Here is a 14,807-nt window from a genome sequence, read left to right as displayed (position 1 = left end):
TTGATGGAGCTAAATTTCTGAAGGAAATCTTTGAGTCTTCCAGAGATTTGAGACTGGGTCCGATGGTCTACTCCCAGCAGGACAATGAGTCTAAACGCAGCACTGCAGCAACACTCCGGTGGTTTAAGAATGGGTTTAGTGTCCTCCAGTGGCCCAGTTGAACCCCACACTGGGGGATTCATGAGAAACACTACTTTTAAATTCTACATTTTCAAGATTTGCTTTTTAAAGCCACATTTAATTTGATTAATCTGGAGTATATATTTTTTGTAGAATTACTACTCAATCGTTTTTTTAGAACAAAATCTTTTCTAGGAATATTGACTTTTTTTGCTTACAGACTGTTTGTAAAGACAGACTTAAGATCCCGGTCTTTTTTAGAAAAACAGTCATTGAAGAACAAAACAGAATCCTGCTTTACATTTTCCCATCCATCACTGATCAATCTACCACATACAAAGTTCATGCTCAATAATCCAGGTAATAATCCAGCAATGCTCAGTCAGGTCATCTGGACAGTTTCTTTTTTTGTTTTAAGAAACTGTCCAGATGACCTGACTGAGCATTGTTCAATCTACCACATATTTTTTACATCTTCAATTGCTTTTGTAGTTACGGTTGCCTTCCTCTAGAGGGAAGAACAGTGAACTAGGAAAACAAGATGCATAAATGTGGAAAAGGTTTCCAGCACATTCCATTTGTATCACACAAATGTGTTTTGTTTGTATTTTGAACTGTTGTTCACTGATGCTCACCGGTGTGCTGCGACAGCCATCCTTTATAGTGGGCAATGTGATGAGGATGATACGCTTGCTCGTATGTCAGTGGTTTGTCGCCTTTGCCCACGCGAATACGAGCAGCTCTATTCTGCAAGGCAAGTGAAAGACAATAGGAATAAATGCTGTTAAAATAAATTTTACTGAGAACTCACAAAACTGTAGACCCTAAGAAAAAAAAAAAAAGGCATCATGCAACTCATTTAGGGGACAATACAAGTTGAGCGATGATAAATAATCTTAAATTAAAGACATATAACAGTAATGTGTTTATTTACCTTGCAGCAAACTGCAGTTACATGGAGGCCTCTGTTTCCAGGACTGCACAGCAAGCTGGACCGAGCCAAGGCGCTCTGCAAACACAAAAGATCATGGAAACCAGGAAATTGTTGCGATGATTATAAACCAAAGGGTTTATTGTCAAAATGAGAGTAAGTAATTTCAAAATGCAGGAATCATGTGTACCCTGCAAAAACTCAAAAGCCTGTTCAGGTAGCGGTGGGTGCCTACATGTCCTAAAGTGTAACAACAGTGGCCCTGATTACACATTTTACACGGAATCCGGAGAAATGAACATTGATTAAAGTATAATGTTATCTAAAATGACAATATAATTTCAAAGAACTATTTCAATATGTATTTTCTTACCAGTAGCCTCACGCTCCCTGTGCTTGTCAAGGACGCCGCCATGTTTTTCTTCCCTGTTTAACTTGAAAAGCGAAATGAACCAACGCGTAACTCTAATTTTTACAAACCAGGTATAGTTTAGAAGCGTTTCACAAATACTGTTAGAACTAAAGCTTGTGAAACAAAAGCAAAAACAGTATTTCTCTTGAAAGCCGCGACGCTTAACCGGAAATGGAATTTAAAAGCGGTTAGTTGTTTTTACCGGATCGGTGTTGAGCTGGACCAACCGGAAATAAGAAAATAAAATATATTTTTAGTTACTAACAACACTTGATTTTATTTGCGCTGTATTTAAACTTTAAAACGTTTATTTACATGTTAGTGTTTTAAGCTTACAGAACTCTGTATCACTTTTTAGTGTTATTTGACCGCTTGTGGAGAACTATAAAAATTTATTATGAAAGCATTGCACCGGAAAAGGTTTCACTGTTCTAGAAAAAAAGAAAAACCGTCTTTTAGAAACGTCAACTTGTCGGTTTACTACAACAACAACAACACACTTTTGTCGTGCTCTGGTCACTTGTTGGTGGTTGGAAGACCTCTCGGGTTCGTTGAAAGATATAAAAACATTAAAAGTGCGATGGCGTCGCCCGTGGAGATGACAGAGATGTATGACAACGCTCTGTTGGGGATCTTGCAGCACGTTGGGAACATACAAGACTTCCTGCAGGTCTATTTTGGCTTTCTGTATCGTAAGACGGACTTCTATCGCCTGCTGTCTGGTCCTAACGACAAAATGGGTTTCCCTCCTGGTGTTGCGGAGAAGATGGTGCTGAAGGTGAAGTTTGACTGTATGATTGAACACAACCATAAGAATCACTGACATTATTACACTAATATTAATCTTAAATAAAATTACAGGTACTATCCAGACTTCTTCTTTCAGCTTTTCCCTCTTCAGGGGTCACCACAGAGAGTCATCCTCCTCCATCTCACTCTGTCCTCCCAACCACCTCCATGTCCTCTCTAACTGCATCCATATGTCTCCTCCTTGTCTTTTTCCTGGCAGCTGCATTTCTTACATCCTTCTACCAATATACCCACTGTCCCTCCTCTGGACATGTCCAAACCACTGTCCCTCCTCTGGACATGTCCAAACCATCTCAGTCTGGTCTCTCTAACTTTATCTCCCCGTTGTTCAACCTGTGCTGAACCTCTGATGATCTCATTCCTAATCTTATCCATCCTTGTCACTCCTAAGAAGAACCTAATTAACATGTTCATTGCAGGTGCAGGTACCATCCATCCAGCCATCTTTACCTGCTTCTTCCTTTTCGGGTCGCGGGGGTCACTGGTACCATCAACAGAATATTAACGAGGGATGAATGTTTCTGAAGATGTTTGCGGTTGTAAACTACAATTTGTGTGTTTGTTGCTGAAACATCGTATGAACTACTGAACGTAATTGGAGAACTGTACAACAACTGATTAACTTTTAGAGCCACTCTGATTAAAGATGGCTGCCACAGCCAGCTGATTATATGTAAAACAAAAAAACAATTATTACGCCTAATACAGATTTCAAGATTTGGTGTGGTAGTAGCTGAGATTTATCCCCAACACACATAATGTGGGCTAACAGATTGCCAAAGATTTTTGTGTAGAACTTTACCATTTGGAGTTGTCTCTTCATGTCTGTTAGCAAAATATCTGAAGAACCACTGCAAGGATTTTTACACTTTCAGGAAATAATTATTGGATGGATCTGTGTGACTGATTAACTCTGAAGTCCAGTTTAATTTGAGATGGCCACCACAGCCAACTGACTTAAGAAAACATAAAAATGGTGATAACTCTGTAAGTTTTTCAGATTTTGTGCTAAAGCTTTTAGTTGTAGCTGAAGACCATTCAGGTGCTCCTCACTGGGCAAGTTCTTCCAGTAGTTTAAATTTCAACCAAACACCACCGAAGCAGCTAACTTCTCCCATTCTAATATCAGCACCTGGTTTGGGACGTCACTGTTTTCTTTTCCCAGACATTTCAGGTGTTTGAGAAGCTGGCAGAGCATGACCGGGAGAGAGCGCTGAGCGAGCAACAGAAGAGCCGAGCGAGTAAACATGTCCCCCCAGCCATCCAGGAGCTGGAGGTAAACTCTGCAGCCTGCAAGGAGACCGAGGAGCACAGCAACACCGAGCCGTCACAGATGGACCGCGTCTCCTCAGATGTAGTGGAGGAGGCCACTCCTGATGCCTCTGTGGCCCCTCAGGCTGTCGGCAGCAGAAGTGATGTTCCAGCTGAGCAGGCTGCTGCAGCAGAGCAGTGAGTACCAGAGGTTCTGTGTTACAACGATGAATCGGTGGCATCAAGACAAACGTCATAAATCTCACAATGAGTTGAGCACCAAACATTTCAGATATAATGCAATGAAATATCTTCTGTTCTTCATTTTTTGGCACACTTGTTTGTTTCAGATCGTCAAACAAATGTTAATATTAGACAAAGATAACTCAAGTAATTTCATTACGCAGTTTAAAATAATGATTTTATTTATTAAGGGGGGAATGTTGTCCAGTTCAACCTGGCTCTATGTGAAAAATGCCCTCCTTGATAAATCATGATTTAACTGTAATATGTTGGAAAGCTGGGCTCAGTTCCACCAGAGCAGAGCTGTTCAACTAAATGATAGTGTAAACAAACACTATAATAAACCATAAACAAAGTAAACCAAGTATTAAATGATCTGTTACCTTTTAAATTTATTTTGTTGCTTTGAGTCATAAATGCAATAAACAGAACCCGAAAGTGTAATGCAAAGAAATGACATCTTGAGATTTATTTAGTTGCAATCAAAGTACCGGTAGTGATATTCGAATGTGAAACAATATAAAAAACAAAAATGACACACTATGCCTCCTCTTCAACACCAATATTATTCTGTCATCACTGACCTTACAAATCTTTACACTTCTCTAAATTAAAAAAATCTTCCCTGCATGACCGACATGTTCCAGGTGGTCCATTAAGAACCAGTTCTCAGTTGAAATAAAGTGGCAGCACAGACCAGTTCATCCTCAACGGTTCATAAATCACAGGTGAAGCGGCCACCTCCCACTCAGGTGTGAGCTTTGAGTGGAACCAAAAGAGGCGGAGCAGAACTCAGCTGGGCTGCAGGCGAGCGTGTGCATGCCGAACGTCTCCTTCATGTTATTTACTGTAATTAATTAACTCATGTAATCATCCTATTTGTGGTTAACTATTTTTTTAAACTATCTACAAAGCTGCTGTGCATCCTCTTCAATATTCCCCCAGTAATAAATCTATTTGTTGTTGATTAGTCCGGCTCGTGGGCGATCACACACTGATATGATCAGTTTATCAGAACTCGCACATCTGGAGAGAAAGAGCACACCCCCGCGAGAGCGCACAACCTTTTGACCTGTATGTCTGCTCATTTAATTCTTGTAATGAAACATTATCAACATCAAAACAGATATTTGTAGCCCCAGATTAGAGCAAAGATGTGTTGAACTTTATTTTATTTCCCCTCAAACTCACAAAGTTCTCTCTGTGAGAGCGTCCTAGACTGTGTGAGCTGCAAAGCGTGCTGGGTAGCCTTGTGGAAATATGTGCAATGTATCTGACTGTTTACGATGTTTCTGACTGTTTACAATGTTTTCTGACTGTTTACAATGTTTTCTGGCTGTTTACAATGTTTTCTGACTGTTTACAATGTTTAAAATCAGGTCTCTCTTGTAAATGAGTCCTCGAGGCTCAATGGGATTTACCTGTATAAATAAAGGTTGATTGATCCTCAGTTCTGGGTTACATTAGTACATGTACTGACAACGTCACCACAATCAGATATGTTGAGTTACCCAAACAGAAAACCTTGGCTGAATGCAGAGGTGCACACCCTGCTGGCAGCCAGGAACACTGCCTTCAGGTCTGGAAACCCACAGGAGCTGAGCAGGACAAGGAAAGAGCTGGTTGCTGGTATTAAGAAGGCCAAGGTCACATATGCACAGAGGACCGAGGGTCAATTCACCTCCAAGACCCTCGGAGCATGTGGAGGGGCATTAAGAGCATAACAGATTATAAAGGAAGGAGTGAACAATGCTCCAAAGACCCATCACTGCCTGATGCTCTCAACAAGTTCATCGCACGCTTCGAAGACCTGAACAGACCACCCAGCACCAGACTCACCTCACAACTGGATGAAGAGCATCTCAGCGTGACCTCAGCAGAAGTAAGGAGTACCTTCAGGAGGATTAATCCGCACAAGGCAACCGGCCCAGACAACATCCCCGGAAAAGTGTTGAAGGAATGTGCTGATCAGCTCTGTGAGGTGCTGGCAGACATCTTGACAACACCTCACTTACCCTGGAGACAGTTCCCACCTGCCTGAAGACTGCCACCATCATCCCAGTCCCAAAAAGCTCTACAGTGACTGGTCTGAATGACTATCGGCCAGTGGCCCTCACCCCGATAGTCGCTAAATGCTTCGAAAAACTGATAATGACCCACAACAAAACAACCATCAACATCAACGAGGACCCTCATCAGTATGCATACCGTGAGAACTGATCAACAGAGGATGCAATCTCCTCTGTGGTTCACACTGCGCTCAACCACCTGGAGCAGAAAAACTCTTACGTCCATATGCTCTTTGTGGACTTCACATCCGCCTTCAACACCATGATCCCCCAAACCCTGATGGACAAACTATCCACACTAGGACTAAGCATTTGCAACTGGGTACTAGACTTCTTAACAGACCTCAGTCTGTGATGATCCACAACTTCTCCTCCTCCACCATAACCCTCAGCACTGGCTCTCCTCAAGGATGTGTGTTGAGCTAACTCCTGTTTACTCTGCTCATGTATTATTGTGCAGCTACCCATCCAGGCTGTCACATTGTAAAGTTTGCAGATGACACAGCGGTGGTGGGATGCATCACAAACAATGATGAGTCCAACTACAGGCAGGAGTTGGAACACCTGGAGAGCTGGTGCAGAGAGAATAACCTTCACATCAATGTGAAGAAGACAAAGGAGATGATTGTGGACTTCAGAAAGAACAAACACACCTACACCCCCTGAACATAAGAGGATCTGTGGTGGAAGTGGTCTCCAGCTACAAGTACTTGGGTGTACACATGAATAACAACCTCAGCTGGAGCAACAACAACACCAGCCTGATCAAGAAAGCTCATCAGAGACTCTACTTCCTCAGACGGCTGAGACGAGCTGGTCTGGGAAGCTCAGTCCTCACCTCCTTCTACAGGTGTGCAGTGGAGAGCATCCTGTGCTCGAGCATCAACGTGTGGCATGGAGGCTGCACAGCTGCAGAAAGAAAAGCTTTGCAGAGAGTGGTGAAGGCTGCACAGAAGATGTTGGAGTCAGTCTCCCCACCATCACAGACATCTACACCTCCAGATGCAGGAAGATGGCCACCTGCATCATGAAAGACCTCACTCACCCAGCACACGCACTTTTTGCCCCACTCCCCTCAGGAAGGAGGTTGAAGAGCATTAAGTGTAGAACCACTAGACTGAGGAACAGCTTCTACCCTGAGGCTATTAGACTCATGAATCTCTAACTAAAATAATCACTGTGGAAAATCTCATCATGTTGCTGCTGATCTGTTTCATGTTGCTGCTGATCTGTTTCATGTTGCTGCTGATCTGTTTCATCTTGCTGTGTTCATGCGTGCTCATCTGCTCACACAGACTCATGTTCGTGCTGCTGTTCGACATAATGTTTTATGTTATGAGTGCTTAGTGTATTTTTAGTTGATGTTTTTCTTAGTTCATATCTTAGATGTTATTACTGCTTTTCTTTTACATTTTATTGTTGGATGTAACTGGGACCCTGTGTACATAATTTCGTTCCACCACATGTACCACATGAGGTGCGAATGACAAATAAATCTCTCTGACTTCCTGTGGTTGTTCTTGTTAATGTGCCGTTCAGGTTTTGGTATTTATGTTGAAGTCTCTGTTATCGGCTGTAAACTGACACCTGGAGTCCGAGGTTGTTCCCGGTACGTATAAGTGGAAAAGTACCGAATGGTTAAGCAGTGAGTGTTTTGGCTGAAGAATGATGTCTCTGGGTATCGCCTGGCCTGGCGTTGTGTTGTGTGTAAATTAATGCTTCCAGTGGGAGAGGGGCTCTTCTTAAAGCGTATTTCTGTCTGCTCATGAAAATGTTGAAAATTGAGATGGGCACAGGATTACTGAAATATGTCATTTCAAATTGTTTTTTTTTCTTTTCTTTTTCTTAACGAACTCATCGATGACGATGAACCAGACTTCAGTCATGGTCCACGGGCCGCTAGTTGAATAGTCCTGCTGTAGAATCAAATCATGTTATCCACTAGAGGTGCACCGATTGCACTTTACTGACCAATTACAGATTTCTAAAAAGTCTGACCTGCTGATTCTGATTTTGTTTTATTAGAGACACTGTCAGGTGTTATAAGGTCACAATGCACCTTCAGTTTTCCAATATCATTTTATTGAAAAACATGCCCTTGAACAATATCCTAGAAACAATGCAAACTTGTTTTAACTGGCCATGAGGTAGAGCTCTGAAATATAAATGAAGTTCAGACAGTTGTTGTTAAAACAAACAAAATCGGTAAAACCAGTTTCTCGTGCAAGTATCGGACAATTTCCCAACATTAAGGAACTCGGGGTCGATAAATCGGTGCACCTCTATTATCCACGAGTAGGTTGTTGTTTTAAAAACTGTATTTTTGATTAACTCAGGTTGTCTTTTGTCTGATATTAACTTTTTTTGGATCATCTGGAACGTGTCAGTGTGACAATAAAAACCAGAAGAAGGAAGAGGCGGACACGTTGTCACAGCGCTGCATGTTTCCAGGTCTCTCTTGTAAATGAGTCCCCGAGGCTCAATGGGATTAAGCTGTAGAAATAAAGGTTGAATGAATGTTGTTCCTTGTTCTTGTTTGAATCCATTCCAGAAGTCAAGATGCATTTCAGTCCGATTCCGACTGTTACAACGGAGCGGTGAGAGAAAACTACAGCTGGTCTCAGGACTACACTGACGTGGAGGTCCGAGTGTTTGTGCCCAGAACGGTAGTGAAGGGCAGACAGGTGAGTGCAGCCTGTCCAGCCCTCTGACACAGCAGGAGCACGTCAGAGTGCCGACTGCAGGTGTGTGTTGTGTCATCGTCCCCAGGTCAGTGTCAGTCTGCAGAGCAGCAGTCTGCGTGTGTGTGTGAAGGACGGAGCTGAAGACAAAACACTGATGGAGGGAGAATTCACGCACAAAATCAACACTGAAAACTCTCTGTGGAGTTTAGAACCTGGACAGTGTGTCCTGGTGAGTGCACGAGCACGGTGTAGTTCAGTCCATGTGAGCTGCAGCACGTTGCCACAAAGAGTTCGCTCTTCCAGGTCGACCCGCTAAAATGATGCCTTGATGTTTGTGACTTGCAGCTATCGCTCAGCAAAACCTCTGAGGTTTGGTGGAACGCTGTACTGAAAGGTGAGAAGGAGATCGATATCAACCAAATTAACCGCGAGCGCTCCATGGCAACAGTTGATGATGATGAGCACGCTGTTCTGGACCGACTCACATTCGACTACCAACAGAAACTGCAGGGGAAGCCTCAGAGCCACGAAATGGTAAGAACCATGTGTCACTGGTACAGACACACTGGTGCCCTTCCACAATAATCAAAAAACAACAGGACTGACCAGCAAGCCCCAGTTTGGTCTCGTCAGCCCCAGAGACTGGAACTTGTCAGCGTTGTTTTTCTGTCAGGACTGGGGCCCCTCCTGGGTCTTCTTCCAGAATGATTCAAGATGTGACGGATGGTGTGATCCAACAGTGACAAACCTTTAATGAGTTCTTCTTGAATGGTGTTTTGCTCTTGTTCTACCATATTACTGTATTTTCTGCTGTAAACATCACATCAGTCCAAAAATGTCTACTAAAGTGGAAAAAAACATAAATAAGTCACTTCACCGTATAAGTCACTTTTATTATGCGTCACCACTGACAACCTGGAAATGTGGCCCAGTGTTGTGCCAAAAAATGATAGGCTGCCGGGTGCGTGCACGGGAGGACTTTATCTTGTTAAATTCTTGCTAATCACCTAAAACAATTATTTGTTTGCTTGACATTTTAGTAAAGGTGTGTCTCTGTTGAACGTTTCCTTAATAAATGTACTTCAACGGTCAAATCAGCTTCATTTCTCCTGGGCGGCACGGCAAAATGAAACTGGTTTGATGTTTGCTCCAGAAGTTCCAGAGCGAGACGAAGGTGGTTTCTATGGCAAGTGTGTCATTAATAGCCACTTTTACCTATTAATGAGACACTTGGCTTGCCATAAACCTCGAGGACCCTCTAGCATCTGCAAATGATGGTGTTTAATCCAACATTTTTCAGTCAGGTCATCTGGACAGTTTTTTTTTTTTTTGGTGCTGAAATGTTTCGCCTTCCATCCAGAAGGCTTCATCAGTCAAGGAAACACACAACAAAACTGATTCTTCCCCCAAACAGCTTACTCCAAAGTGGAACAAACCAGTTATGTTGGTGCTAAGATACCTGGATTATTGAGCATGGACTTTGTTGTTTTCAACCAGTTTGACATGACTGTCAACAAAGAAGAGGGCCGGCAGTGGAGGAGGGGGCGTGACAAAGACACCATCTTAGCACCAACATAACTGGTTTGTTCCACTTTGGAGTAAGCTGTTGGAGGAAGAATCAGTTTTGTTGTGTGTTTCCTTGACTGATGAAGCCTTCTGGATCGAAGGCGAAACGTTTCAGCACAAATTTTTTTTTTAAAAACTGTCCAGATGACCTGACTGAAAAATGTTGGATTATATACCTGGATTATTGAGCATAGACTTTGTTGAAAGTGTTTAATATTTTTCATGTCAGAATGAATGAAATTGTCAGATCTCAGCCAAAAATTGGGTTGTAAATATGAAAAGCGTATATTAGTTGCTTCAGTGTACAAGTCGCAGGACTTGCAACTTTATGCAAAGAGGTGCGACTTATACGGCAAAAAATACGGCACCTGTTTGATGGACCTGGGCTGCCATTTGTTCTTGAACCTTACTTTTTAATAATAATGGCAGCTGTGGTCAGAGCAGGAAGCTGCTTGGAGATGGTGTTTACCTTTAACATGGATTTCTTCAACCTTCTCTTGAGCTCTGCAGTCAGCTCGGTCTCTGCTCCATGTTCAGTGACGTGCACATCTTCATCAAAGCTAAGGAGTAGGAGTACTAACAAATCCATTCATACTACTTTAGCCCTTTGTAAAATAAACATTTCACATAATTTTTGTTTAGTTTGCAGCTTACTTAGGCAGATAAATGTTAGACAAGTGCTTTTAATTGAACAAATTTCACAGGAAATGAAGCGTTTCAATGAGCTGTACGAGTATTAACAAATCTTTCAATATCTGCAGATAGCTGGATTCATTCTTTCTTGGAAACAAAAGACATTCAGAACAACCTTTCCCCGTGAAGAATAGTAAAAATTTCAGTGTAGATGTGCAAAGCTGGTAAAGACACATCCCAAAGACTTGGAGCTGTAATTACAGTGAAAGCTGTCGAACGACTCAGGGACACTGAAGACGCCATCAGACCTGTAGCTGTAAGTTGAGTGAAGCTGACACCCCACCCACTTCCAAAATTAAAGCAACTAGTCTGAATGGTTAGTGCTCCGTTAGTGCTGGTTTGTGCCGTTAAAATTTTCGTTAGTGCTGCTTTGCTTTCTGAGATATTAAAGATTAATTTTTAGCTCATCCAAAGGTCACAATACCCCCACGTTGCTCCGAAACGGACTGGAGTGGTGACGTCATCGGGCGAAATTATAATTCTTAATATCTCATAAACTAAAGCAGCACAAACGCTAGTTTCACCGGAACAAACGAGCACTAACGAAGCACTAAAAAAGTAGACCACTCCCGTCTGTTTTGGAGCAACATGGGGGGATTGTGACCTTTGGATGAGCTAAAAATTAATCTTTAATATCTCAGAAAGCAAAGCAGCATAAACGAAAATTTTAACGGCACAAACCAGCACTAACGGAGCACTAACCATTCAGACTAGTTGCTTTAATTTTGGAAGTGGGTGGGGTGTCAGCTTCACTCAGCTGTAGCTGTAAAGTGTTTTAAAAAACACTTCAATTTGTGTTTGTCTCATCGTGTAAAATCCTTTGAAGTTTGTGGAAAATGTGGGACAGGTACAGACTTTTAGCACGTTTGGTATTTAATATTATCATTTGATCTAGCGGTCTTTCTGTTTGTCCACAGAAGGTGCATGAGATGTTGAAGAAGGGCTGGGATGCAGAAGGCTCTCCGTTCAAAGGGCAGCAGTTCGACCCGTCCATGTTTGACATCCCGCCCGGCGCCGTGCAGTTCTGAGACGCCGCTCTAATTCAGCCAAATACGAACGGATCCGAGTTTATTGTTGGGAAACTGTTCAGTAAAGTCGGCATTTACATGGAAACTACGAGACGATGCACATTTAGGGTTGTGGATTCGAAAGCTTGTGAGGGGCGTGTCGTTATTTTAAACACTGCTTTGATGTTTCAGCAGAATTGTGCTTCTTTGCAGTTTGGACTTTATTGACTGACTTGCAGTGCCTCTTTATTCAAATTTAGTTGTGTGTTTTACATGTAAGTTTGTTCAGTCTCCAATTTTTTAAAGGTACAAGAAAAAGCGCATTTCTACTCTTAAGTATTTATTTGATCAAATAAAAATGTACCGCATAAAACACCTGTGCATCAGTTGGAGGACAACATGAAAACCATTAAGACACATATTAGTGGCTTAAAGCGAACTCCGACCACCGTCTGTCAAAGTGTATAAACCCTGTTTCACTCAGATTTCAGCTTGTTCACTCAGATTGTGTACTGTAGGTCAGATTGACAGTTTGTTACTAGATTCAGGGACAAAAGACGAGAATCTCAAACTGTAACGACGTGACTTGAGTAAAGAAAATAACAGATGACGATCTGATTTTGTTTTACTGTTTTTAAAGTCCAAACAAACTTGACAATAATTTGTTGTGTAAAGCCTGTAAAATAAAGAATAATAAATTTTCACCTTTTACTGTTAATTTTTCCACTTAAAGATTATTGACACCATTTTTTCTGAACTTTTTGGTTTTTATAAGCACTTACTAGATTTGAAAAAAAAAAAATGGAGGCCTTTTTTGTCACCGTCGCAGAGAGGAAACTAGAAATAATAGAAATACGCCTCATCCAGCTGTCCATCCATGTTTTGAGCACAATAACTTGGGGGGGAAGGAAGGTACTGACTTCCATTTTGGTGTGATGTGTAAGAAAGGTTCCTTGCCAGTTTCCCAGGTCAAAATCCAAGATGGCTGCCACTATTCAGGTGCTGGTCATAAAATTAGAAAAACATGAAAAAGTTGATTTATTTCAGTAATTCCATCCAAAAAGTGAAACTTGTGTATTATATTCATTCGTTACACACAGACTGATATATTTCAAATGTTTATTTATTTTAATGTTGATGATTAAACTGACAACTAATGAAAACCACAAATTCAGTATCTCAGAAAATTAGAATATTAAGACAAAAAAAGTGAGTTTTACAAATGTTGGCCAACTGAAAAGTATGAACATGAAAAGTATGAGCATGTACAGCATCAATACTTAGTTGTTGCTCCTTTTGCCTGGATTACTGCAGCAATGTGGCATCCATGGAGTGGATCAGTCTGTGTCACTGCTCAGGTGTTATGAGAGCCCAGGTTGTTCTGATAGTGACCTTCAGCTCTTCTGAATTGTTGGGTCTGGAGTATCACATCTTCCTCTTCACAATACCTCATAGATTTTCTATGGGGTTAAGGTCAGGCGAGTTTGCTGGCGGCAACTGGTAGGGCTGCTGCCTCTGAGCAAGAAGGTTGCTGGTTCAAATCCCGGTCCGGGGGCTTTTCTGGGTGGAGTTTGCATGTTCTCTCCGTGCATACGTGGGTTTTCTCCGGGTACTCCAGTTTCCTCCCACAAACCAAAAACATGCATGTTAGGCTGATTGGTAACTAAATTGTCTCTAGGTGTGAGTGAGAGAGTGAATGGTCGTTTGTCTCATTTGTCTCTATGTGTCCCTGTGATGGACTTGCGACCCGTCCAAGGTGTAACCCGCCCCTCGCACAGTGATTGCTGGACATGGGCACCAGCGACCCCCATGACCCAAAATGGAAGAAGCGGGTAAAAGATAATGGATGGATGGATGGAGTTTGCTGGCCAATTAAGAACAGGGATACCATGGTCCTTAAACCAGGTACTGGTAGCTTTGGCACTGTGTGTAGGTGTCAAGTCCTGTTGGAAAATTAAATTTGCATCTCCATAAAGTTGTTCAACAGCAGGAAGCATGAAGTCTCTAAAACTTCCTGGTAGATGGCTGTGTTGACCTTGGACCTCAAAAAACACAGTGGACCAACACCAGCAGCTGACATGGCACCCCAAACCATCACTGACTGTGGAACTTGATGCTGGACCTCAAGCAACATGGATTCTGTGCCCCTCCTCTCTTCCTCCAGACTCTGGGACCTTGATTTCCAAGGGAAATGTAAAATTTACTTTAATCAGAAAACAACTTTAGACCACTCAGCAACAGTCCCAGGCGAAACACTTCAGACGCTGTCTCTTGTTCAAGAGTGGCTTGACACGAGGAATGTGACAGATGAAACCCATGTCTTGCATATGTCTGTGCATGGTGGTTCTTGAAGCACTGACTCCAGCTGCAATCCACTCTTTGTGAATCTCCCCCACATTTTGGAATGCGTTTTGTTTCACCATCCTCTCCAGAGTGCGATTATCCCTATTGCTTTTACACTTTTTTTCTACCACATCTTTTCCTTCCCTTCACCTCTCTATTAATGTGCTTGGACACAGAGCTCTAAGAACAGCCAGCCTCTTTAGCAATGACCTTTTGTGTCTTGCCCTCCTTGTGCAAGGTGTCAATGGTCATCTTTTGGACAACTGTCAAGTCAGGAGTCTTCTCCATGATTGTGTAGCCTACAGAACTAGACTGAGACCATTTAAAGGCCTTTGCAGGTGTTTTGAGATAATTATCTGATTAGACTGTGGCACCAGGCGTATATATATATATATATATATATAGTTGCTATGTTCATTGGTCCTCATCTGCTCACACAGACTCATGTTCCTGCTGCTGTGGTTTTGGCACATTGTGTACTATTAGTGCAGTGCATTAATAGTCTTATCTATTCTTGGTTTAGTGAATGTAGTATATTCTTAGTTCATGACTCAGATCTTACTAATGTTTTTTTCTTTACAATTTGTATTTTTGTTGTATGTAACTGGGACCCTGCGTACATAGTTTTGTACCACCTCATGCATCACGTGTGGTGTGTATGACAAATAAATCTCTCTG

The 14,807-nt window shown here is 42.0% G+C and overlaps 2 protein-coding genes across 2 annotated transcripts in view; one reads left to right on the top strand and one right to left on the bottom strand.

Moving 5' to 3' along the window:
- The window catches only part of mrps24 (mitochondrial ribosomal protein S24), a 2,858-nt gene extending 1,193 nt beyond the window's left edge, over positions 1-1,665 (bottom strand). Inside the window, exons 1-3 of the mRNA XM_037691871.1 lie at positions 1,425-1,665; positions 1,055-1,129; positions 756-867 (exon numbers count right to left, since the gene is read on the bottom strand). Coding sequence (XP_037547799.1) covers positions 756-867; positions 1,055-1,129; positions 1,425-1,466 — 229 coding nt within the window. The 5' untranslated portion in view covers positions 1,467-1,665. The remainder of the gene's footprint in view (positions 1-755; positions 868-1,054; positions 1,130-1,424) is intronic.
- A 294-nt stretch (positions 1,666-1,959) lies between these two features.
- nudcd3 (NudC domain containing 3) lies at positions 1,960-12,494 on the top strand. Its single transcript, XM_037692728.1, has 6 exons — positions 1,960-2,241; positions 3,439-3,722; positions 8,388-8,520; positions 8,606-8,749; positions 8,866-9,054; positions 11,697-12,494. The coding sequence occupies exons 1-6, from the start codon at positions 2,044-2,046 to the stop codon at positions 11,805-11,807; spliced, it is 1,059 nt and encodes a 352-aa protein (XP_037548656.1). The 5' UTR covers positions 1,960-2,043; the 3' UTR covers positions 11,808-12,494.
- Positions 12,495-14,807: the final 2,313 nt, after the last annotated feature.

This window comes from Nematolebias whitei, chromosome 18 (assembly GCF_014905685.2).
Source record: "Nematolebias whitei isolate Nwh7 chromosome 18, NemWhi1, whole genome shotgun sequence".
NCBI lineage: Eukaryota > Metazoa > Chordata > Actinopteri > Cyprinodontiformes > Rivulidae > Nematolebias > Nematolebias whitei.
This window is presented reverse-complemented; position numbering and strand designations above follow the sequence as displayed.